Genomic DNA, 23,608 nt, shown 5'->3' with positions numbered 1-23,608 from the left:
AAATCATTTGTAGGTTTGGTGACATGCATGATATGTTTTAAGTTCGATATCGAATGGATCAAGGCACAAAGAAACGCTGAATTAAGAGTTGGCTCGGGAATAAATTCAGTGTTCTTACTTTTGCAATTTTCTAAGAATCTAAAACATCTACGATATAGAACTTTGGTCATAATTTTGTCAAAATGATGATTACATCATCATTGTAGTTTCTGTTTCGACATTCGCAGAAATATCTTTTTGGTGATTTTTTTTATGACTTTCCTTGAACTATACTCCAATACTGTGATTCTCCAGACTTGACAGATAATGTTGGCTTCCCAGGTTTTGTGACTTGTAGGAATCCAGAAATCTACTTTAATAGAAGGAAGCACTCGCTACAGAGATCAACAACGGAAGCAAAGCAGACATTCAGACAGATGTTCTCTTTTAAAGTTTTAAATTTTTCACATACGGTTCCAAAACTTTCTACGTGGTTTTTCAATAAATAAAATTTCCTCCCTATTCATTTGCTATCGAATTATTTAACATAGGTTGTTCAGTAAGTCGTGATTTTTGAGGACGATAAAAACATTCCTCTTTCATAATCTCTCCTCATTCCCCTCTCTGCCTTCATAATTGCAAGTGTCTCTAAGGGTGATCCTGTTACAAATTGATCTTGGCATTTTAGCTCTGAGGCGTGATTTTCTCTTCTGGCTGCTACACATTTCCTTATAGAGTGTAAATAGATTATAATCTTTCATCGAGGTACAATCTCGCCGATTGCTGGGTATAAATGCCAGGATTGCAATCAGTGGATGCTTCTTATTCCAGCTATTGCCATGGTGATTCGATCCTCCACACCCAGTTCATGAGCAACCTCGTGAAACCTGAGAGGTAGAGAAATGAAATCATTAATAAACGGCGAAAAATTCGTTCATTAGCAAAGTAAATGTTAGCCTTATAGGAACATTCTTCTCTTTTCAAATGTTGTCAGCTGTAAGTTCCCGCGCAAGGGGCCCCTTTAACAAGTGTGTGAGAGGCTAAACGCCACAAACCATCTCCTTTATTTAACAACTAGATTAGAAACAAAAGTTATTTTACAATAACAGAAGCAGCCTGCCACAAGCAATTAATACAGTAGGGGATCTAAGCCCAGTTGAATAGTTAGCTGGGTTATACACACAGACAACAGACAGATTGACAGACATGTAGACGGGAGGACTGAAGGGCAGTCGGACAGAGGATAGAGAGAGAGAGAGATAGACAAGGGGACGACAGAAAATTAACTAGAAATTACTTTGCTAAACAACCTGATCGACTTACTTGTCACTAGTTGCTTTGAGTAACTCATTAATGTGCGTCAGAGTTTGACTTGGTGTTACTTCTAAAGCTTCCAATACGTTGCAGAAGTAATCTGTGTCGAAAATATCATCTTAGTTAATACTGTGGCATAGATGTGTCAGTTACAGGTCCTCTGAGGCGTGTGTTTGGTGTAACACAAAATTATTTTTTTTGTCATTTCCCGCCCTACTAGGGCTATCAGAAGTCAGTTTAAGCTCCTTAATCAGCTAATAAATGCAAAAGGAATCAAGCAAGAGCAACTTCTTGCACCTTAACGCATGAAGAAGTAGAAGTTTATTAAGTACATTAAGTACCTATATCAGCCAATAGCTGTTGAGTGGAGTATGGTGTCAGCTCATGGATTTTCAGGATACTCTCTGTGTAAGCGTGCATGGTGCCACGAGCAATAGATCCCAACCAGAAGGTCCCAGGATGATGTTCATCTTCAGATGCAGCTAAATAACACAGAAATTAACATTAATGCAATGCTTACTCGTTCAATTCTATCCCTATGTGAGGCAAGTGAATAGGTTTGTGGGTCGACAGATTTGGCCAACAAAAGCTCAAGAAGTTGGGATTTTTGTAAAAAGTGGATTCGAATATTAGACTGTGGATCGTGGACCAGCTGGAATTTTGTCCAGATTCGGGATTTTATTTGTTTAGAGTTTCAGATGGTGAATCATATTCATTTGTTAGTCTCGTGTCGGACTGGATCAGTATGTTTGTTTTTCATCTTTTAGAATTTAAAAGAGACTTGAGAAACTTTCCGGTGGTACAATCCCTTATGAATTCACAATTCCATCTTTTCTGTGATGTAACGCTTTCACGCAACCTCTCAAACACCAGCAAATAACAGAAAACGTCGAGGAAAATCTAAGTGCAGTAGAAAAAGAGCACAACATCCATAGATACACTCATATGCTATGCACCATGGGTACTATTGAGGGAATCATTTTACATAGACAGATGTGAATTGTGAATGCTACCATTAACCACTCTGGCACATTTTCTCTTTTCTGTTATCAGTTCCCTGCAACTCACCGTGCACATGAAGCGTACTTTCTCGCTCGTGTACTTAACTTTTGTGTAATGTTACTCAGTAGCGATCCAAAAACCTCAAGGATTGAAATGAAATACTAAACTTTCACTTAAGGCCACTAATTTTTGCGGGAAACAAATGTTTTTTCAAGTTGACCTTCAAAATTTGGATTGCATTAACCAGTATCTGTTTCACTCCAAACAAAAAAAATTAACGCTTTCGACACCTCTCGCTATTATTTCCTATGTAAGGTAAAATGGTACACAAGCCGATAACCAAGATTGCGTGATCCAATCATAACGTTAAAAATTAAAAATCCGAGGCTAAGAATTAAGTAGTGTCTAGCAACGCACTTTTACATATGATGGCTCTATAGTCACACAACCAGTGCTACAATCAGAACACGCACTATCGTTCGAGAGCGCGCGCGTTTCCATCGCCTTTGATGACGTGACGATAGACATAACTGAAACTTCAGTTGAAGTCTCTGATTCGGACGTTGCGCAGACAATCTGCTCTTTCTGAGAACATACTATGACAAACTTAAACGCTGATAGACCAGCTAAATTTGACATCATAAAACTGTTAGGAAAGTGGCCTTAATCTGGAAAAGAACAAATCTGTACACTGGCGGGTAAGCGCTTACAAAAACTATCTCAACCTTGCCGATTCATCAGAATGCGTCGCCTGATAAGTTTTTAAGTTTTAATTTTATTTCAGGCATAATTTCAAAATCCTTGAAGTAGCGCTCAGAGAGAAATCATCCATTAGAGAATAGACAATTCACTGATTATGTCGGTTTGTGGAAATCTGACACTTTTTTTTTTACTTATTCTTATCCGCTTAGGGATACTTCATAGCGTTACCTTGAAGATCCGGGAATGGCAGATTTCCCGCCTTCATGGCTGTTTCCAGAGCGGGGTTTTCTTGTGTTATGAACGGCTCTAGTTGCTGAGGAAGAGTGAGGAGGTAATCTCCAATCTGTAAACGACAAAGAGAAATTATCAGGCGAAAAATTTCGGTCAGGCTATCAACACAAAGGTATGTGAGGCGTTTTCTTAAAACCTACTAGTACAGTTCATGTATTAAACTCATAACTCAGTAAGGACATAGGTGGCTTACAAAAAGCGCCTTCCATATCAGCTAGTCTCTTTAGTTTCTATTGAACTTTCTAAAACTGTTCAGTGTACTGATCAGAGTCATTCCTGTATGATCTATCTGACTGTAGATGAATATGGAACAACGCTTGCGAGAACGGCAAGATTATTTTTTCGCTTTGTCTCTATTTCATTACTGAATTTTTTTGAAGGATAAGACTAGACGTGAGCAAAATCAGGGGGGAAATTCAACCTTTCGTACTCGCAACTACCTTGAATTCATTCACATCCAGCAGAGTTGGAGAGCAAAGGCAATTTCTATAGGTTTCGTTGATGGCACGTTTAAGGGAAAATTAGCAAAAGTAACATAAAAGGACAGTTTCTAAAACATAAGGGAAGTAGTTACGGCAAATGAACCCTTCGCTGCGCTTGATAGCGGCTATGATCATCCCTATTACCAGAATGAAGGCCCTTCAAGTGGAAGGAGTTTAATTCACTTGGAGAATAGTTAGATTTTGGTAAAGCGGGCGACGGTTCAAAACAGCACTTTAAAAAGAAGTGAAGACCTCGGAAATCAAGACATATTAATGAATATGTCGCCGTTTGAGTTCAGAAATCTCTATACCGTTTGTTTGTCTCCCGAGATCTGATTCTTAATTCTCCCCTCTAGCTGCTGCGCATTCCTTGCAAGTTAGATACGGAAATTTGGTGTTAGATCAAGAGCTTTGAAGAGGGGCTAACGCTCGAAACGTTAGCTTTGAAACCTCTTACAGTGGCCAATTTACATTATCAACTCGGTTGATAGAACCAAATTATTTTGTTACACTCCCCCACAGACGCAGCACCACAGTTTCTTTAGAAACCTACCCCCTTTATACTTCATTACCTGTTTGCTGGATAATGTATGGATATTGTACGGAGAAAGTACATATTAATTACTCCGGGGAGTGAAAATTTTCAACTTCTTTCACACTAAATCCCAGTACTGGCTACAGCATGTAAAACTGACGATATGGACAGAAGGTGTGAACATCGTTCGTGGCTCCGTAATGTTTCTGGTCATGCTCTGTTAGTTGATACTCACGTGAGTAATGTATCCTAGCGGAGATAAACTGAACGCGGGAAGCTCATCACTCAGTGCAGCCCCAGATTCAGGGGACTTGGCAGACCAAACCTGGTTAACAGGGAATACTAGTTAGAGATACAGTAAATGGCTGGATCTGGTGGTAACATGTGAACGTGTAGTCTGATCGTCCGGTTGACGGTAGAATTAAGAAGGACTGTTGTCGGTAGAAGTGACTGTAGAAATCGATTTTCTTTCCAAATTTAGTTTAAAATTTTCCTCTTCCTCTCCCCCTGGGTATTCTTTATGTACACACGCGCACCGCGCGTGATTTTCACAAATAAGCCAATCATGTCAAAGAACCCTAACCTTAACACTGAAAACTGACGTGTACATTTTTCGCGTACTTTTGCTGTTTTGTTTTACGGAGTTAAATTTAGTTGTTGTTTTGAGCTTTCGTTCAAGCAAATTTGTTACCCCTTTGTTTGGAATTTAAGAAATGAAGGATTTTTTATTGAAGCTAAATGCTGTAGTTAATTTAACAAGATCGCTATATATATTTCTACGGAGTTTGGACTCTAGCCCCATTTTTCGTAAATGGATTTTTTACAGTGGCTGTAAATGATCATGCTCACATGATCGGAAGTCATCATCAGAGTCAAGTGACGAGTTATTGTCAGTCGAGTGTATTGAGTCCGATTCGTGTGAACTGATTGGTCAGTTTAATCGTGATGATACTAGCTGCAAGATTCAAGTGGCCTATATCGGTCGTGATTGGTCAGTTTTGATCTGTCGGTAATGTTAGGTCGTTCTGTTTTGTTTGGTTGGTCTGTGGTGTCAATGTTGCGAATAAGTCGTTTGTACGGTTCTGCTAATAGTTGACACCTGTTTAGAGGAGTTTGTTCTAAGTTAGTGAGCCTGCTTTAATGAGTCATTTGATAAAAAGAACTAGTGTTGTAGGTTAGGCATTACGCAGAGTCCCACTCAATAACGTGGTTTGAGAGTCTATGATTGCCAGCAGTGTGATCGTTGATATCACTTTTCCTCGTCGCTCGCTTGTGTTTGGTAGGTCTTCTTGTGAGGTATCTGCCAGTTTCTCCGATGTAGGAGGCTTGGCAGTCGCAATACTGGATCTCGTAAACTGCCGCCTGTTTGTTTTTCGGTTCTTTCTTCTCTCTGGCGTTGGTAGTAACTAACGTAGTGTAGTGATGGGTTGTGAGCAACGCGGATATTGAAGGGTAGGATGCACGAGATAATTTCAGACATGCCCTTTATGTACGGTAGAGTCGCTGTAGTCGTAAGAGTCGCGTTGTCGTTTGTTTCAGTTTGTTGCGCTCGACCTAATAGAGTCCTAATAGTCGTGGCTGTGTGATATCGGGTTGTAGGATGACTCGTTTGTTAATCAGTCGTTGTTTTTCGGTATTCTGTAAACTGTTATCCATAGCAAGCCGCCGTCACGGCTTTCTAGGAAGTCTGGAAAAGAAGTTTACCATGATCTTCGATTTCTTTGATAGACTGTATGTCAGTGCTTTGTGCGTTAAGGTGATGGCGGAATGCGTCGATTTCGTTCTGTCGCACAGCGGTTAATCGTATCGTCGATGTAGCGTAGCCAAAGTGGTATTGTTTGTCGTCAAGTCGAAAGAGAGCGTTACTCGATGCTCTACATCACAATTTCTACGACGACAACAGAAACTTACGATCCCACAGCTGTACCGCGTAACTGTTTTAGGGTTTACTGTTGTACTGAAAGTAAGTTGATGCAAGGCGCAGCTGCAGTTAGGTTATAATGTCTTCTCTCGATAGCGGTAGGTCGAGCGAACTCATGGTCGCATCGGGAAAACAGGTTTGTGTAGCTTCGGCAGACCGTAAAGTTTCGGTGGCTGTGGAACTGAACAGCTTAGTCGATAGTAGCGTTGGATGTCAATGGCGTTAGTCGTCTTAAGCGTCAGTAGTTTAGGGTTGAGTTTGCGTTGAGGCGTAAGAGTCGGGTCACGTTTGAGTTCTTCGTAGGGTTTGTTTGTCGTTGACTTGTACGTCCATTTTGTCGTGATAGTCAGTTTTGCCCTCAACAACGGTAATTTGTCCTTTTCGGCTGGTAGTAAAACTATATTCTCGTCGTTTTTCAATCGTGCTTGTTATTCGTCTTGAGTCAAGTCCACGACACTGACACTAGACTATACAATCAGCACCATTTCATGACGGTAATTTAACTAAAGACGAATAACAATAGCCAAGACGACTGAAAAACGGCAAGGACATAGTTATACTACCGGCCGAATTACTGTAAGTTGTAATGGACAGAACTAAGTCTCACTACAAAATTGGCGCATCATTCAACGACAAACAAACCTACGAAGAACTCAAACGTGACTCGACTCCTACGCCTCAATGCAAACTCAACGCTAAACTACTGACACTCAAGAAGACTAACGCCATTAGTATCCTACGCTACCATCGACTAAGTTGCTTAGTTGCACCGCCACGGAAACTTTACAGTCTGCCGAAAGTACACAAACCTGGTTTCCCAATGCGATAATGAGTTCGTTCTGTGGATCTCATGCAAACCAACCAGCTAATTACCCGACGACTACACTACAACGGCTCACTGAGAAATCCAGACAAAACTACAGTCCACCGAGGACTTCCTTAACACCATCAAGACTGTACAAATACACAAACCTGGTTTCCCAATGCAACCCATAGTTTCGTTCTGTAGGCCTCATATACACCAACTATTTAAGTACAAGACGATAATACTATAACTGACAAATCCAGACGTAAGCTACTATCAACCGAGGACTTCATTAACGCCTTCAAGACTGTACAGATACCTGACGACTACAAACTTATGTATATTGATGTTCACCAGTATTCCACTTCAATTGGCAATACAATCTCACTGAGACTGCGGTTCGGCCTACTTCCGTCACCAAGAGAAGACATTATAGACTTACTGAACCTTTGCCTTTCGTCAACTTACTTTCAATACAACGATAAACCCTAAAAACAGTTACAAGGTACAGCTTTGGGGTCACCAGTTTCCGTTGTCTTCAGAAATTGTGATGTAGAACATCGAGGAACACTCCCTTTCGACTTGCCGACAAATAATACTGCTTTAGTTACGCCAAATTGACGATACAATCACAGCCATAAGACACAACGAATTCGACGCATTAGACCATCGTCTTGGCCAACAAAACACCGACATACAGTCTACCAGAGGAGTCGAAGAAAATGGTAAACAACCTTTTCTGGACTTCCTGGTAAGCCGTGACGACAACTTCATATGGACAACAGTTAACAGAACACCAAGACATACCGACAGATTACTACACGAGTCATCCTATAACCTGACATCAAACAAAGCCACAACAATCAGGACGCCGACACGTTAAGCGCAACAAGCATGCAACGGAACAGACAGCTTGTCCGACGAGAACAAATACCTTCACCATGTTTTTTATTAAAAAAAAAAAACAACAACAACAACAACTATAACGGCGACCTCATTCGACCTACCCCACTGAGACAAACGGCAGCGCAACTCTTACGACTAAAACGACTATACCATACGTAAAGGGCACGTCTGAAACCATCTCGTGCATCCCACAAGCCTTAAATGTCTACGTCACCCACAAACTCATAACACTATGTCAGTTACTAACCAACGTGAAAGACAAGGACGAACTGGAGAACAGACAGGGGGCGGTTTTGAAGATCAAGTGCTAAGCCTTCTACTACGGAGAGAATGGCAGAAACCTCCCAAAACATGAGCGAGCGACTGGAAAAGGTGATGTCAACAATCACATTGCAGAAGATCATGGACGTAGAAACCACACTATTGACTGGGACTCTGCGCAACGCCTAACCTACAACACTAGCTACTTTTAACGGTTGACTCTAGAAAGCTGGTTCACTTACGAAGACCAGACTCCCTTCAATAGGTGTCAACTACTTCTAGTACCACAAAAACGACTTATTTGCGACATTTACGCCACAAATGAAACGAACAGACCGACCCAACGTAACCGACAGATCAAAACTGACCAACCACGACAGACCTACGCCACTTGAGTCTTACAGCCAATAACATCAATAAACTGACCAATCAGTTCACACGAACTGGACTCAATACACTCGACTGACGACAACTTTTCGTTTGACTCTTATGGTGACTTCTACTAAGGTTATCGAAACGTCAGTCACTACAACAGACGACGGTCCTTACGACTACACTCACCCCTACGATCATACTACCCGATCACAATAATTAGAGGATTGCAAGGTATTTTAAAAGTAGTATTTTAAACAGGGCCCTTTTCGAACGGGTGACTGAAGACCGAGGACGAAATAGAGACTGAACTACTACACCCATACAATAGAACTAGGAGCAGTTTAGTGTATTGTGGTGTACTTCGGTGTAGTTTAGTGTAATTTAGTGTAGTGGATGTATTGTGGTCTAGCGAGTTGTAGTTTCTTTCGTGGGTATAGTTTGGTGTAGTGTGGTGTAGTTTGTTGTAGTTTGGTGATGGACAATGGAGAACCAAGAACTGAAAAAAGAACAAGGCTAAATCTTAACGTTACCTCCAGTTTAGGTGTCCGCCCAAGCTGTTGTTTTATTTGGATGAAAACAATGTCAAAAGCAAAACTGTGCACTCGCTCATTCAAAGCTTGAAATTGATCAGAAACGGATGAAAGGACAGTGGCCGAGTCACCGGCTAAGATATAAACAAACAAGAACAAAAGGCGTCGCTACATCTAATATATGGGAATGTGGATCAATAACAAAGAAGGATGGAACATTAAGATACAGGGGTAAGTAAACTGATATAGGGGAATGTGGAGCAATAACAAAAGGAGGATGGAACAATAACATACAGGGGAAAGTAATCTAATATATGTGAGTGTGGAGCAATAACAAAAGGAGGATGGAGCAATAACATACAGGGGTAAGTAAACTAATATATGTGGGTGTGGAGCAATAACAAAAGGAGGATGGAACAATAACATACAGGGGTAAGTAAACTAATATATGTAAGTGTAGAGCAATAACAAAAGGAAGACGGAACAATAACATACGGGGGTAAGTAAACTAATATATGTGAGTGTGGAGCAATAACAAAAGGAGGATGGAACAATAACATACAGGGGTAAGTAAACTAATATATGTGAGTGTGGAGCAATAACAAAAGGAGGATGGAAAAATAACATACAGGGGTAAGTAAACTAATATATGTGAATGTGGAGCAATAAAAAAGGGAGGATGGAACAATAACATACAGGGATAAGTAAACTAATATATGTGAATGCAGAGCAATAACAAAAGGAGGACGGAACAATAACATACAGGGGTAAGTAAACTAATATATGGGAATGTGGAGCAATAACAAAAGGAGGACGGAACAATAACATACAGAGGTAAGTAAACTAAAATATGTGAGTGTGGAGCAATAACAAAAGGAAGACGGAACAATAACATACAGGTGTAAGTAAACTAATATATGTGAGTGTGGAGCAATAACAAAAGGAGGATGGAACAATAACATACAGGGGTAAGTAAACTAATATATGGGAAAGTGGGGCAGTAACAAAAGGAAGACGAAACAGTAACATACAGGGGTGAGTTAACATATATATGTGAATATGGAGCAGTAACAGTAAACTAATAAATGCGAGTGTGGAGCAATAACAAAAGGAGGGTGGAACAATAACATACAGGGGTAAGTAAACTAATAAATGTGAATGTGGAGCAATAACAAAAGGAAGATGGAACAATAACATACAGGGGTAAGTAAACTAATATATGTGAGTGTGGAGCAATGACAAAAGGAAGATGGAACAATAACATACAGGGGTAAGTAAACTAATATATGTGAGTGTGGAGCAATAACAAAAGGAGGATGGAACAATAACATACAGGGGTAAGTAAACTTATATATGTGACTGTGGAGCAATAACAAAAGGAGGACAGAACAATAACATACAGGGGTAAGTACACAAATATATATGAATATGGAGCAATAACAAAAGGAGGATGGAACAATAAGATACAGGGGTGAGTAAACAAATATATGTGAATATGGAGCAGTAACAGTAAACTAATAAATGCGAGTGTGGAGCAATAACAAAAGGAGGGTGGAACAATAACATACAGGGGTAAGTAAACTAATAAATGTAAATGTGGAGCAATGACAAAAGGAAGATGGAACAATAACATACAGGGGTAAGTAAACTAATATATGGGAAAGTGGGGCAGTAACAAAAGGATGGAACAAAAACATACAGGGGTAAGTAAACTAATATATGTGACTGTGGAGCAATAACTAAGGAGGACAGAACAATAACATACAGGGGTAAGTACACAAATATATGTGAATATGGAGCAATAACAAAAGGAGGATGGAACAATAACATACAGGGGTGAGTAAACAAATATATGTGAATATGGAGCAGTAACAGTAAACTAATAAATGTGAGTGTGGAGCAATAACAAAAGGAGGGTGGAACAATAACATACAGGGGTAGGTAAACTAATAAATTTGAATGTGGAGCAATGACAATTAAGGAGGATGGAACAATAACATACAGGGGTAAGTAAACTAATATATGGGAAAGTGGGGCAGTAACAAAAGGAGGACGGAACAATAACAAAGAGGGGCAAGCAAACTAATAAATTTGAATGTGGAGCAATGACAATTAAGGAGGGTGGAACAATAACATACAGGGGTAAGTAAACTAATAAATTTGAATGTGGAGCAATAACAAAAGGAGGACGGAACAAAAACATACAGGGGTAAGTAAACTAATAAATTTGAATGTGGAGCAATGACAATTAAGGAGGGTGGAACAATAACATACAGGGGTAAGTAAACTAATAAATTTGAATGTGGAGCAATGACAATTAAGAAGGGTGGAACAATAACGTACATGGGTGAGTAAACTAATATATGTAAATATGGAGCAATAACAAAAGGAGGATGGAACAATAACATACAGGGGTGAGTAAACAAATATATGTGAATATGGAGCAGTAAAAGTAAACTAATAAATGCGAGTGTGGAGCGATAACAAAAGGAGGATGGAACAATAACAAACAGGGGCAAGTAAACTAATATATGTGAAAAAGGAGCAATAACAAAAGGAGGATGGAACAATAACAAAGAGGGGCAAGTAAACTAATATATGGCAAAAAGGAGCAATAACAAAAGGAGGATGGAACAATAACAAAGAGGGGCAAGTAAACTAATATATGTGAAAAAGGAGCAATAACAAAAGGAGGATGGAACAATAACAAACAGGGGCAAGTAAACTAATATATGTGAGTGTGGAGCAATAACAAAGGGAGGATGAGACAATAACATACAGGGGTAAGTAAACTAATATATGTGAAAACTAGGCAATAAGAGGGGAAGATGGAACAATAACATACAGGGGTGAGTAAACTAATATATATGAGTGTGGAGCAGTAAGAAAAGGAGGATGGAACAATAAGATACAGGGGTAAGCATACATATATATGTGAATATAAAGCAATAAAAGGAGTGAGGAGCAGTATATATCAAGAGGGAGTGGATACGGTATATATCAAGGATGAGTGGAGAGTAGTATATATCAAGAGAGAGTGGGGAGCAGCTATATATATTAAGGAGCAGTGGGATCAGTTTATATCAGGAGGGAGTGGGAGCAGAATATATCAAGAGGGCATGAGGGACAGAATATATCAAGGAGTGGGGAGAAGCATATATCAAGAGAGAGTGGGAGCAGTATATATCAAGGAGGAGAGGGGAGCAATACATATCAAGAGGGAGTGGGGAGCATTATATATCAAGGAGGAGTGGGGGGGCATTTAACATCAAGCAGTGGGGAGCAGTACATATCAAGGAGGAGTGGGGGACATTAAATATCAAGCAGTGGGGAGCAGTACATATCAAGGAGTGGGTAGCAATATATATTAAGAGGGAGCGAGAAGCAGTATATATCAAGGAGGAGTGGGGAACAGTATATATCAAGTAAGAGTGGGGAACAATGTATATCAAGGAGGAGTGGGAAACAATTTATATCAAGGAGGAGTGGTGAGCAGTATAAATCAAGAGGGAGTGGGGAGCAGTATATATCAAGAGGGAGTGGGGAGCAGTATATAGCAAGGAGGAGTGGGGAGCAGTATATATCAAGGAGGAGTGGGGAGCAGTATATATCAAGAGGAAGTGGGGAGCAGTATATATTATGGAGTGGGGAGCAGTATATATTATGGAGGAGTGGGGAGCAGTATATATTATGGAGGAGTGGGGAGCAGTATATATCAAGGAGGAGTGGGGAGCAGTATATATCAAGAGGGAGTGGGGAGCAGTATATATTATGGAGGAGTGGGGAGCAGTATATATCAAGGGAGAGTGGAGAGCAGTATATACCAGGGGGGAGTGGGGAGCAGCATATATCAAGGAGGAGTGGGAAGCATTAAATATGAAGGAGGAGTGGGGAGCAGTATATATCAAGGAGGAGTGGGTAGTAGTATATATCAAGAGGCAGTGGGGAACAGAATATATCTTAGAGGAGTGGAGAGCAGTATATATCTAGAGGGAGTGGGGAGATATATATTTTAAGGAGAAGTGGTGATCAGTACATATCAAGAGGGAGTGGGGAGCAGTATATATCAAGGGGGAGTGGGCAGCAATTATTATCAAGGAGGAATGGGGAGTAGTGTATATCAAGGAGGAGTGGGGAGCAGTACATATCAAGCGGGAGTGAGGAGTAGTATATAGCAAGAAGGAGTGGAGAGCAGTTTATATTAAGGAGGAATGGGGAGCAGTATATATCAAGAGGGAGTGGGGAGCAGTATATATCAAGCGGGAGTGAGGAGTAGTATATAGCAAGAAGGAGTGGAGAGCAGTTTATATTAAGGAGGAATGGGGAGCAGTATATATCAAGAGGGAGTGGGATTAATTGATATCAAGGAGGAGTGGGGAGCATTCAATATCAAGGAGGAGTGAGGTATCAGTAGCAAGGAGGTAGTGGTTGTACCACATATCAAGGAGGAGTATAAAGCAGTATTCATCAAGGAGAAGAAGGGAGCAGTATCTATCAAGGAGGAGTACAAAGCAGTATTCATCAAGGAGAAGTAGGGAGCAGTATCTATCAAGGAGGAGTAGGGAGCAGTATCTATCAAGGAGGAGTAGGGAGCAGTATCTATCAAGGAGGAGTGGGGAGCAGTATCTATCAAGGAGGAGTGGGGAGCAGTATCTATCAAGGAGGAGTAGGGAGCAGTATCTATCAAGGAGGAGTGTGGAGCAGTATCTATCAAGGAGGAGTAGGGAGCAGTATCTATCAAGGAGGAGTAGGGAGCAGTATCTATCAAGGAGGAGTGGGGAGCAGTATCTATCAAGGAGGAGTGGGGAGCAGTATCTATCAAGGAGGAGTAGGGAGCAGTATCTATCAAGGAGGAGTGTGGAGCAGTATCTATCAAGGAGGAGTAGGGAGCAGTATCTATCAAGGAGGAGTAGGGAGCAGTATCTATCAAGGAGGAGTGGGGAGCAGTATCTATCAAGGAGGAGTAGGGAGCAGTATCTATCAAGGAGCAGTAGGGAGCAGTATCTATCAAGGAGGAGTGGGGAGCAGTATCTATCAAGGAGGAGTGGGGAGCAGTATCTATCAAGGAGCAGTAGGGAGTTGTATATCTTAAGAAGGATAGCAGCATAATAAATGTCTTGCCACCTGGTCACAGATGCTGGTACACAAAGTTAAAATAGCAGCAATAGCTGTGAAGAAGAGAATTTGTGCTGGTTTTCTACATAGAAAAAAAGATTATGAAAAATATGATAGAGTTAAGAGTTAACATTTTTCCTCTTAAATTTTCAAGTTTAAAATCACCAGTGTTGGGAAAATTGGGGGAAACAACTTGTATTTTAAAATTACCTGAATGAAGCTTTTGGATAAATTCATTGAAAGTACTATATTCAATGGGCCTCTCCTGTTGCAAATAATTGTACCACTGAAATGGTCTCCGTGGAGCAGCAGTCTTTTCACCAATAGCATCATCAACTTTGCTGTCAGAATCTTGCACAGTACTGAGAATTGATGCAAGTAATCTTTTGTCCAAGTTTTCAATTTTTATCAGCAAATCACCTGGAAAATAAATCAAGGGAAATTGGAATATCAAGACTAAATTAAAAAAAAAAAAACTAGTAGAGGAAAGATCACAGAGATTGTCATTAGATTTGATCTGTATGTAGCTAAGTTTCTTAACAGGGCTTTGAAAAAAAATTGTTTTTCTATCTACCCTGGATAGAGAAGTTTGCATGCAATTAATGCTTATGGTTTCCTTTTAACAATTTCAGGCTTTCTGATAAGTGATGAAAAATGGACTGAGCTAAACATGATCTTTCCTTGAAGTAACAATTACATACTTTCCTGACCCCAATGGAATGCAACCAACATTGTGAGGGCACATTGAAGGTACAATAAATATTAAGTGGAGTGAATATAATAGTTATTTACCACAAATCTGAATTAGACGAAATGCATTTTGAAACATTGTCCAGTCCTCACTGATTCCCTCATTGGATGTGGCATCCACTTTAGGATCAACATCTAAGGAACATTCTTTTCTTAGAATTGAAACACATTCATCCATTCGTCCAGTATATGCCCCAAAGAACTCCTACAAAAAACGTGTCTAATTATGTAAATTACTGCTTTGTTTACAAATAGCATTACAAAGAATATGGGGTATTAAGTTTAGGAAAAGAGGATAGCAACAACCATAGTTCATTTTATTATTATATAATACTGTAGAGAAGACAAATGAACTGGAATGGTGTACACAATCTTAGTATGTGCATGAATAAGACATTAATTTTTTAAAAGTCTAGGCTAGCTAGTAAATGGTACAGACTGGTATTTAATGTGCAAGTAGCAGTGTTTAGATGGGGGTAGTATTTTAAGGATTATGGTGGACAAGTTACTTAAGCTGTTAGTTTGAATTATCCTAGTTGTGGAGTTTGGCCAATCATTTTTCTAGGCTTTTTTAAAATTATTTGTCACCTCTAAAACACCAAACTTTTGGCCGTTCTTACCTCTAAAACATGGCATAGACCACGGACAGCATAACCATCAGTAAGATCAGTGCAATACTCAACAGCCTGTAAAAGAAAAAATCAAAATATTATTATAATAAAACTTACAAATAAAACAGAACTTAATTAAGAAATAATAGCCCTGCAGACTTGAAAAACCTAGTGACCAAGAACACTAATCATAACAAGGAAGGGATGTCAGTGTCTTTAGACTAACTCAAATATATCTTCTTAATGATAAACGCAAATGAGGACACAGCCTTCCTAAGCATATAGTCATTGCATCTACCTTTTTCTAATCATATCTTGATCTATGATAAAATTTACTTGATTTTTAAAATTTATTTCATCAAATTTAATTTTATTTCATTAAAAATCAAACAATACAAATTATAAATGATCTGTGTCTTTTCACACATGTAGCATCTTAGCTCAGTTGGTAATAGTACCTATGACAACAAGTATCTGATGGACAAGGAGTTGAATCCTGTCAAAGCCTTCACAGGCTTCTTTTCAGACATTTCTTAACTTGAAGTTCTAGGCATCACTATTTTTTTATCATATACAGATTGAAAAATAATTGGTTTTACTTCAGTTTGATAAGACCTCTTTCATAGGGTATCATACAGGCCTAGTATCACAGCAAGTACCTGTTCAGCCAGGTGAAATATTTTCTCAACAGATTCAGCCATAAAACCAGCAGTTTCCATAAACCCATCACCCTGCTGTGTGGAGTGAAACAATAAACAAACTTTAAGACAACACAGTAATATAATATATAGATTTAGTCAAGCCTAAAAGCAAAGCTCACATTTTATTTTTCCTGCATGTCTAAGGGGCACAATGCCTTGCCCCAGCCAGGACTAGAACCCAGGTCGTCTGACTCAGAGCCCAGTGCACTGACCACGGGACTACTGGACAAAGCTGTGGCACTGGCGTGCCCACGGTACAGTTGACCACACATGTTAAAAGTAGCACCTTGTACGGTTGTACAGTTGTACAGTTGTACATCCAAATTTTTTGGCTTGATGGGTTACTACTATTTTGTATAATTATGGGGCTACACAAGCTCCACTATAAAGTGTATCTTCTTCAATCTGGTATGTGTTGTTTTACTGTGCTGTTCAAAAATTTGAACTAAGAGTCTCAAAGTCAAAGTTGCTCTTCTTTTTTACGCAACCATTATTTATTATTACTGTAACAGTACCTATAACCATCTTTAGGTATAAATAATCAATATGGATTAAAATCTTCCAATCACAACCTAGGAACATGACCATTTCCACCCTTTCTTTTTGAAAAGTTTAAATTATCACTTGAAATATGATTCACGTGTTGTTATCAGGGCGCAAGTAATTATTGACAGTTGCTAAATTTTTTGTGGGTAAAATTTAAAAAATTAAAAATTACTGTAACTTGTGGTAAATCCTGGTAGTTAACTCCAAAAAGTGATTAACATGTAAATTCACCCTATGATACCCATACATTGACCAGCAAACAGCAAAAGAAAATATTCAAACTTATTAAGTAGAAGTTATTTTCTCAATTGGAGAAGTAATACCAAATTCTCATAAAAGCCAAACAGATGGAAACCATGATTCTTGAGTATCAAAGGAGATGAAAAGGGCTAGCAAGTGCATGATTTGATGTTTACCAGCCGCGTTGCTTGTAATTGCTCCACAAGGAAGGTCTGCTGTAATGTTGGATAATCCAACAGGTAAGGAATATAAGGAGAGTATACCACATCAACCAGTTGATTTGCCGCATGGGTGCTGCATTTGTCTGAAGTGAAAAAGAAGATTACAGGTTAACTTTCCCTTCTCATCTGAGAACCTTTTTCAAGTCTTAAAGGCTACAAAACAGAAAAGCAATATCACCATGGGCTTTAATAATTACTCTACTGCACCTTGCTGTAGTGAGACTGCCTTTTCTAAGCCATGACCAAATCGTAAAGTGACCTGTAAGAAACATTTGAAAAAAAAAAGGAGTTTAAATGAAGCTGCCAGCTAATAGTTACCAAAATGTGTACTGATATCAACAGAAAATCTTGCCATTTTTTGTATTCAGTTTCTATATTAAAGGCCTTAAGCTATATGTTATAAATATTCACACCCACCTGTCGCAACTCAATCAACTTTGCAATGATGTTTGAATCATTCTTTATAAACTCTGTGATGCATGATGACAACGATGGGTCTAAATGAGCTAGTGTTTGACTGATGAGTGTGCACAGTACAGTTCCAGGCTCAACAAAAACTTGACCACACCAAGTCACCTTAGAATAAGATACAAGAATTTTTTTAGCTGCAATTTCTTGCTTTTTCAGGTTATTTCTAGTACAGGTTAAAGGAAAAGTAGGCAATCCAGGTGAGCAGTTCACCTACATGTAGCCAGGCTTTATTCTCTGATTTCCTTTGCTTTATGAACTTTTGCTCTCCCTGGATAGTACGCTAGCTCAACACAAGTCCCCCCTCCACCCACACATCCAGCATTTTGTCAGGTTTCCTTGATAAAAACTAGTACCCATTTACACTCCTATGAGGAGAAAGGCACTTGGACAGAAAAAATGTCCATTTTGCTAACTGCTAGGTTACTGAGTCTCCCACCTGATATTAACCCTTAAATTAACACCCTAACATCAGTGTTCATATTCTCCATACTGTTCTCTGTACATTTACTAAGGTGCTGACAAAGAGAATTTATCTAACATTCAAGAGTTTCTTTAGTTGGTGATCATTTCCTTTATTCTCATGACATTAATGTGTGATTCAGCAGTGATATTGTAAGGAGAAATTAGATGCTAGTCACTCTTAGGGGTTAAAGGGTTGAGCAGAACATGGTGAAAAACTCTTACAAGCTGAATGGCCCCTTACTACCTTGGGATTATCCCTGTTTTATCAGTATAAAGCTATAAGCAGCATTGCTTATCCTCCAAGATGGGAAGAAACCCTGTTACTTACAACACAAGTCTGCAAACAGTCAGTTAGGATAACTAAATAACCGTGCATTAGGGTAATGTTAATCTTCAAACAGTGCTAAACTTTAAGTATGATCTACTACTTATTATGTTAAACTATACATTTATCCTGTGGATAATTTTAGCAGAATCGCATTAACCTCTGTATGCCAGGTTGAAAGGATAACATCATAGAATGTTGAAAGCCACTCCAGCATTGTCCTATTTGGATCCTCAACACGCACTTCATTCCAGGTCTTTTGCAATTTTGTCTATGAATTTAAAGAGAAAAAGACATCTTTTATCATGATTATAATTTATAGTTATTGTATAGTTAAAGGTATATTGCTAGCTATCAATGTCACTGCCTTCATTATCATTGGTTCCTTGTTCCCCAAGCAGTTCATGAAAGGCCTCCATGTATTTCAATCACAGATACAGTATAAGCTAGATATTAGCCATTTAAAATTGTATCATTATCACTACATGAATTATAAAGAACCAAGAGTGATCAGCTTTTCATTCCTCCTCACAATATCAACATGCTATCATGAGTGAGAGTCAAGAGAATCAGGAATCTGATCAGCAAAGGAATCTCGCAGATCTTTATCAAATTCTCACAGTCAGACCAGTGATAATAATTTACATTTTGACTATGAGACTCAAATGGTTGACTGGTTTCCTAAACCTTCACTGTAGCAATAAATTAGCATTCTTATTTCCTTAACCCATCAGTATCCATATTCTCTATACTGTTCTCAGTACATTTCCTAAGGCACTGGAGAATATGTTTAACAATCAAGAGCTTGATGATCATCTCCTTTATTCCTGTGACCTGAATATGTGATTCAGAGGTGATCATGTGAGGAGAAATTAGATTCTTGTCACTTTTAGGGGTTAAGGGGTTAATTACAATAACTTTGATGCCCAATGCCTCTTGATTTCAGGATGAAACATTAAATGTGTACAACACAGATTGTACACAGATTGTAATTGGTACATGTATATTGTAAGAGATGGTTGATTTTATGGGACTATTAATAACAATAACTTTCGATTGATGCCCAATGCCTCTTGATTTCCAGATAAAACACATACATGTGTCCTACACAGATTGTAATTAGTACATGTAGGAGACAGTTAATTTTAGGGATTATTGAAGCAGACCACCATACAAACCTTATGACACCTAATGTAATAACTTTGAAGCTGGTCCAGTCTTTCAATGTTTGTAAATATTTTGACATATTCTTTAGTGTCATCTGTAACAAAAAAAACCATGTTATGAGCTGCATTCATGGAACCACTATGATATAAAGGTGCAAATTAAGAACAAAAAATATATACCTATCAATCAATTTAGATATACTGTACATATTTGAAAAGGAAAGTTGAAAACTATTTGTGCCTGTGAAATCTGACCAGGCTACTTTCAAGCCAGACTTTGCATGACAGTTGTATTTTCCTGATTTTACCTATTTATCTTCTAAACAGCATGCATTTATTTTATTGACTTTCAGTTTGTGAAGAGAACTGGGGCAAAATTATCAATAAACACATTTGAGGGGTAGGGGTGTAATTCAAAATCAAACATCTCTGAATTCAAGTTTTCCAGGGGATGGCATACCTGCCCAATAGCTTCCACTTAAAAACTTAATTAACATTTCTCTGTCACAAAGAAGCTCTTACCAAGAGAATGATTATTGAATGCAGCCACAATCTTAGGACTCAGGAGTGCCTCCAATCTGTTTTTAAGCCCTTCAAGTCGTCTACGTCTCTGTGCATAGTCTGGGACATCTTGTAGGACAGTCTTTAGAATGGAAACATAAACAGCAAAGTGAGTTGCTAAATTAAATGCACTGGTAAATTTCACTTAGCCATTTACATTTTTTGGTGAAAGGACGATAAAGTTTCATCTATTTTTTAAAGCTGCCCATCATTTTTGAGTCAGAGATATGACATTTTTATTCTGAATTTTTTTCAGTGGACCTTATTCACAACTGCTGGTGTTGTAAATGTAACAGACACATGCAATACAAGTGCATGAATTATCATCATTGACAACTTACGGAAAAAGAAAAAAAAAATGAACTTACTAAACTTTTGTGCATTCCTTCCAGTTTTGCTGCTATCTGAAATTGAAACCAATTTTATCACTTCATATGTGTGTTCATGATTCCAAACAACATCTCACTTTTTATATTGCTGGTGAGTTTTAAGGGACAGCTTCAGTGCAAAAGCATCAAGAGCATTTTTTTTTAATTTGAGAAAATACTACTACCTGGTGAATGAATAAAGGTGTGTTTAAATTGATATACTTACAGCACTAACATCCCCAGATTCAAAAACTTTATCCACATCAGACGACAGTACTGTCCAGTTATCTGCTTCCTATAAAACCAGATACAACACTGCTTGGAAATATTACTACATAGAGGATGTGAGATCTTACAGGGTAGGTATCTACAAGATATAGTACATTTAAGTGCTATAATTGATGTTAACATTTACCTTAAGAGCTCTTGATGCATCCTGCATTCTTGATTTAACTGTATCAATCTCCATCAGCATCTTCATAGATTGAGCTGTATTTTCCTCCACCTCAACAAGAATGATATACTTTTATTTATATCATAATATACACTTTTTGGCGTGCATGCCTAATACAATAAAAGGTAAATGAAAGAGAGATGTTGATAAAAGATCTTCCATGATGAATTTGAAGTGATTTTGAGATAACATTCATTGAATCTCTAAAGAATCTTGTTCATTAGAATTTATTTATTGATTTCTCATAATTGAGCCATTATGTACAGGAGAATATTGGTACATTACAGTTTATTGACAGAAGCTGTTCCTGCGACAGAAACATCAAGAAAATGGCAGAGGCCACAAAAAGAAGTACCTCAGCATTAACTGCTCAAGGTAATTATAACAGAAATTGACCAGTTGCAGTTAATGAATCTCTCTAAATTCAAGAATATCATGTTTACCACTCTAATGTCCTCCTTTACAAGATTCATTTGTTCCTTCAGAAGGGAAGCATCATGACGAATGTTCTCTATCTCCCTTAGAACTCTGAGGAAGGAATGGTGTTGACTATAACTTTCACAATATTATAAAAAGCAATACTATACAATTTTATTGCGACCATAGGTACCAAGACTCTAGGATTTGTGAAACATTTGTCAATTACATTGTGAAATATTGTCCACAGCAAAGAAGCCATAATTATTGTGCAGAACTAAATGTTAGCCTAGACAAGACAGAAGGTTCAAAGCCTGAAATTTGCGCAGAAGTAAACAAAGATAACATGAAACGCAAATGATTGTGACCAAATGTCAAAATTAGATTGTACCGTGGAATATTATTCACTGATTGAGTGCTGGTTTCCTCTAAAGCATTATTAACCTCCTGGAAACAGAATAATATTTTAGTGTTAGTAGAGCATGTGAGAGATTTAATAAATACAACATTATCAATCCTGGGGGCAAATTTTCAGAGAAATAAATTAATACAACCAAGCACTTCCAAAAATTTGTTCATAACACAAATATAGTGTTTGAGTAAAGAAAAAGTAAAGCTGTAGATTTAGGTTTGTGTGTCAGTATCTCTACTGCATCACTCAGTCTGAACAACTGAATCAAAAACATACATTTTCAACAGCAGATTATATTTTTGATTTGCTCAAACTTTGTAGTTTTAATGGGAGGCTTCAACATTACTAGTAATAAAAATAAATGATTTTAATTGAGCAATTTTCAATTCAATATTAATAGATTACCTTACTTTTTCTTCACTACCCTGAGCATTAAGCAGCTTGCTATTATTTCTTTTATGTTCTCACAGACTATTATTGAAATTTCCTTTGTTTCAACTGGCCGTAATAATCACTATGGCTTGGGTTTTAAGACTCTTAATTGAAATGTGCTCTATTGAAATGATTATATAAACAAACCTGTATAAATAACTGCAACTTCATGACCAAGTTTGATGCATGAGCCTTCAAAGATAAGTTTGGATATAGTTAGGAAAGATGACATGAGAAAAATTTCTTCAATAATACTGTAGATGAACTGAATCAGAGTTGGTGCCTTAGGACACTGGAACAGGGCAGCAACAGACAGAAGACACCCAATTGCAACAATACATGGAGATGGGCTAGATTTTCTCATTTTTTTTCTCTTAAAGAGCCAGTAATTATCTATATATGTGAGTCATCAACTTCAAAGTCTTTTCTATGCTAAAACTTTCAACTAGGAGAATCTACAGGAGGTCAATTAAAAGATAAATTCACATAACACATCCATGTGCAGATAATACATGTTTATGAATGTTAACATAGTAAACTACATGCACCGGTATGTAACTGGCCTAATAGACACAAAGTTGAAATTTGTTCTTAAAAAAAACTGCACCGGTAATTAGATATTGACATACTAAATATCAAGATTGTAAGCTAGACAATTAAATACATTATTTTATAATGATCAGAACAGAATTTTAAAAAGGATCATGCAGGGGAAATTTTTCTTCGAGTCATATTCATCAAAATGAATCGAGCACTACAGACTTCAATACATTTCACGACGATTATCTGGATGGCACAAACTTTGTACACAGACATGTCGCAAACTCAAACTATCTACACATCCTTCAAACTCACGTCAATAGGCGTTCGATCATCACGGATTCTTAGCGCCGAGTTCACCCACTCTTTAACATCAAAGTTATCATCAGAGAATTTGGAAAAGTCCATATTGTGAGAGAATATAAAACAGAATACAAACGAGGACAACAGTGCCACCTCACAGCTCATTTGCCGCCATTTTGAATTTGACTCATAAAGACGTGGTGTAATGCTCATATAGTGGCTCAACAGGCCACTGTATGATTGCGGACTCCATCCCCAGGTAGAGGGTGCAGCAGAGAAAAATTCCACCAAATTTAGCACCACAACATTTATTTTCTCATTTCATATAAAGTTTAAAAAAAACAAACAAACCAATGAACAAAGAGCAAATTTTCGATACATTGCAAAGTCTTTAATCACCACGCGAGGAG

At 38.2% G+C, this 23,608-nt stretch overlaps 1 protein-coding gene across 1 annotated transcript; it reads right to left on the bottom strand.

The window, feature by feature from the left end:
- Nucleotides 1–424: 424 nt before the first annotated feature.
- Nucleotides 425–23,417, bottom strand: LOC113685512 (conserved oligomeric Golgi complex subunit 7). Its single transcript, XM_027203021.2, has 23 exons — nucleotides 23,211–23,417; nucleotides 22,503–22,547; nucleotides 21,903–21,958; nucleotides 21,538–21,622; nucleotides 21,056–21,145; nucleotides 20,867–20,935; nucleotides 20,641–20,676; nucleotides 20,234–20,354; nucleotides 19,724–19,806; nucleotides 18,706–18,816; nucleotides 17,705–17,863; nucleotides 17,495–17,546; nucleotides 17,243–17,370; nucleotides 16,239–16,313; nucleotides 15,589–15,654; nucleotides 15,011–15,173; nucleotides 14,429–14,638; nucleotides 9,104–9,237; nucleotides 4,541–4,630; nucleotides 3,226–3,340; nucleotides 1,635–1,775; nucleotides 1,303–1,393; nucleotides 425–866 (listed from the first exon to the last, which is right to left on the bottom strand). The coding sequence occupies exons 1-23, from the start codon at nucleotides 23,409–23,411 to the stop codon at nucleotides 788–790; spliced, it is 2,400 nt and encodes a 799-aa protein (XP_027058822.2). The 5' UTR covers nucleotides 23,412–23,417; the 3' UTR covers nucleotides 425–787.
- Nucleotides 23,418–23,608: the final 191 nt, after the last annotated feature.

The sequence above is a fragment of the Pocillopora damicornis genome, chromosome 4 (assembly GCF_964200805.1).
Source record: "Pocillopora damicornis chromosome 4, jaPocDami1.2, whole genome shotgun sequence".
Taxonomy (NCBI): domain Eukaryota; kingdom Metazoa; phylum Cnidaria; class Anthozoa; order Scleractinia; family Pocilloporidae; genus Pocillopora; species Pocillopora damicornis.
The sequence above is the reverse complement of the archived record's forward strand: the minus strand, read 5'-3'. Positions and strand labels throughout refer to the sequence as shown.

Coding starts and splice junctions, on each gene's coding strand:
- LOC113685512 (XM_027203021.2), bottom strand. CDS start 23,411: ATGAGCATTACACCACGTCTTTATGAGTCAAATTCAAAATGGCGGCAA. Junction 18,817..19,723: donor ATTACATTAGGTGTCATAAG/GTTTGTATGGTG, acceptor TTAAATTCATAG/ACAAAATTGCAAAAGACCTG. Junction 17,371..17,494: donor GGCAGTCTCACTACAGCAAG/GTGCAGTAGAGT, acceptor TTTTCACTTCAG/ACAAATGCAGCACCCATGCG.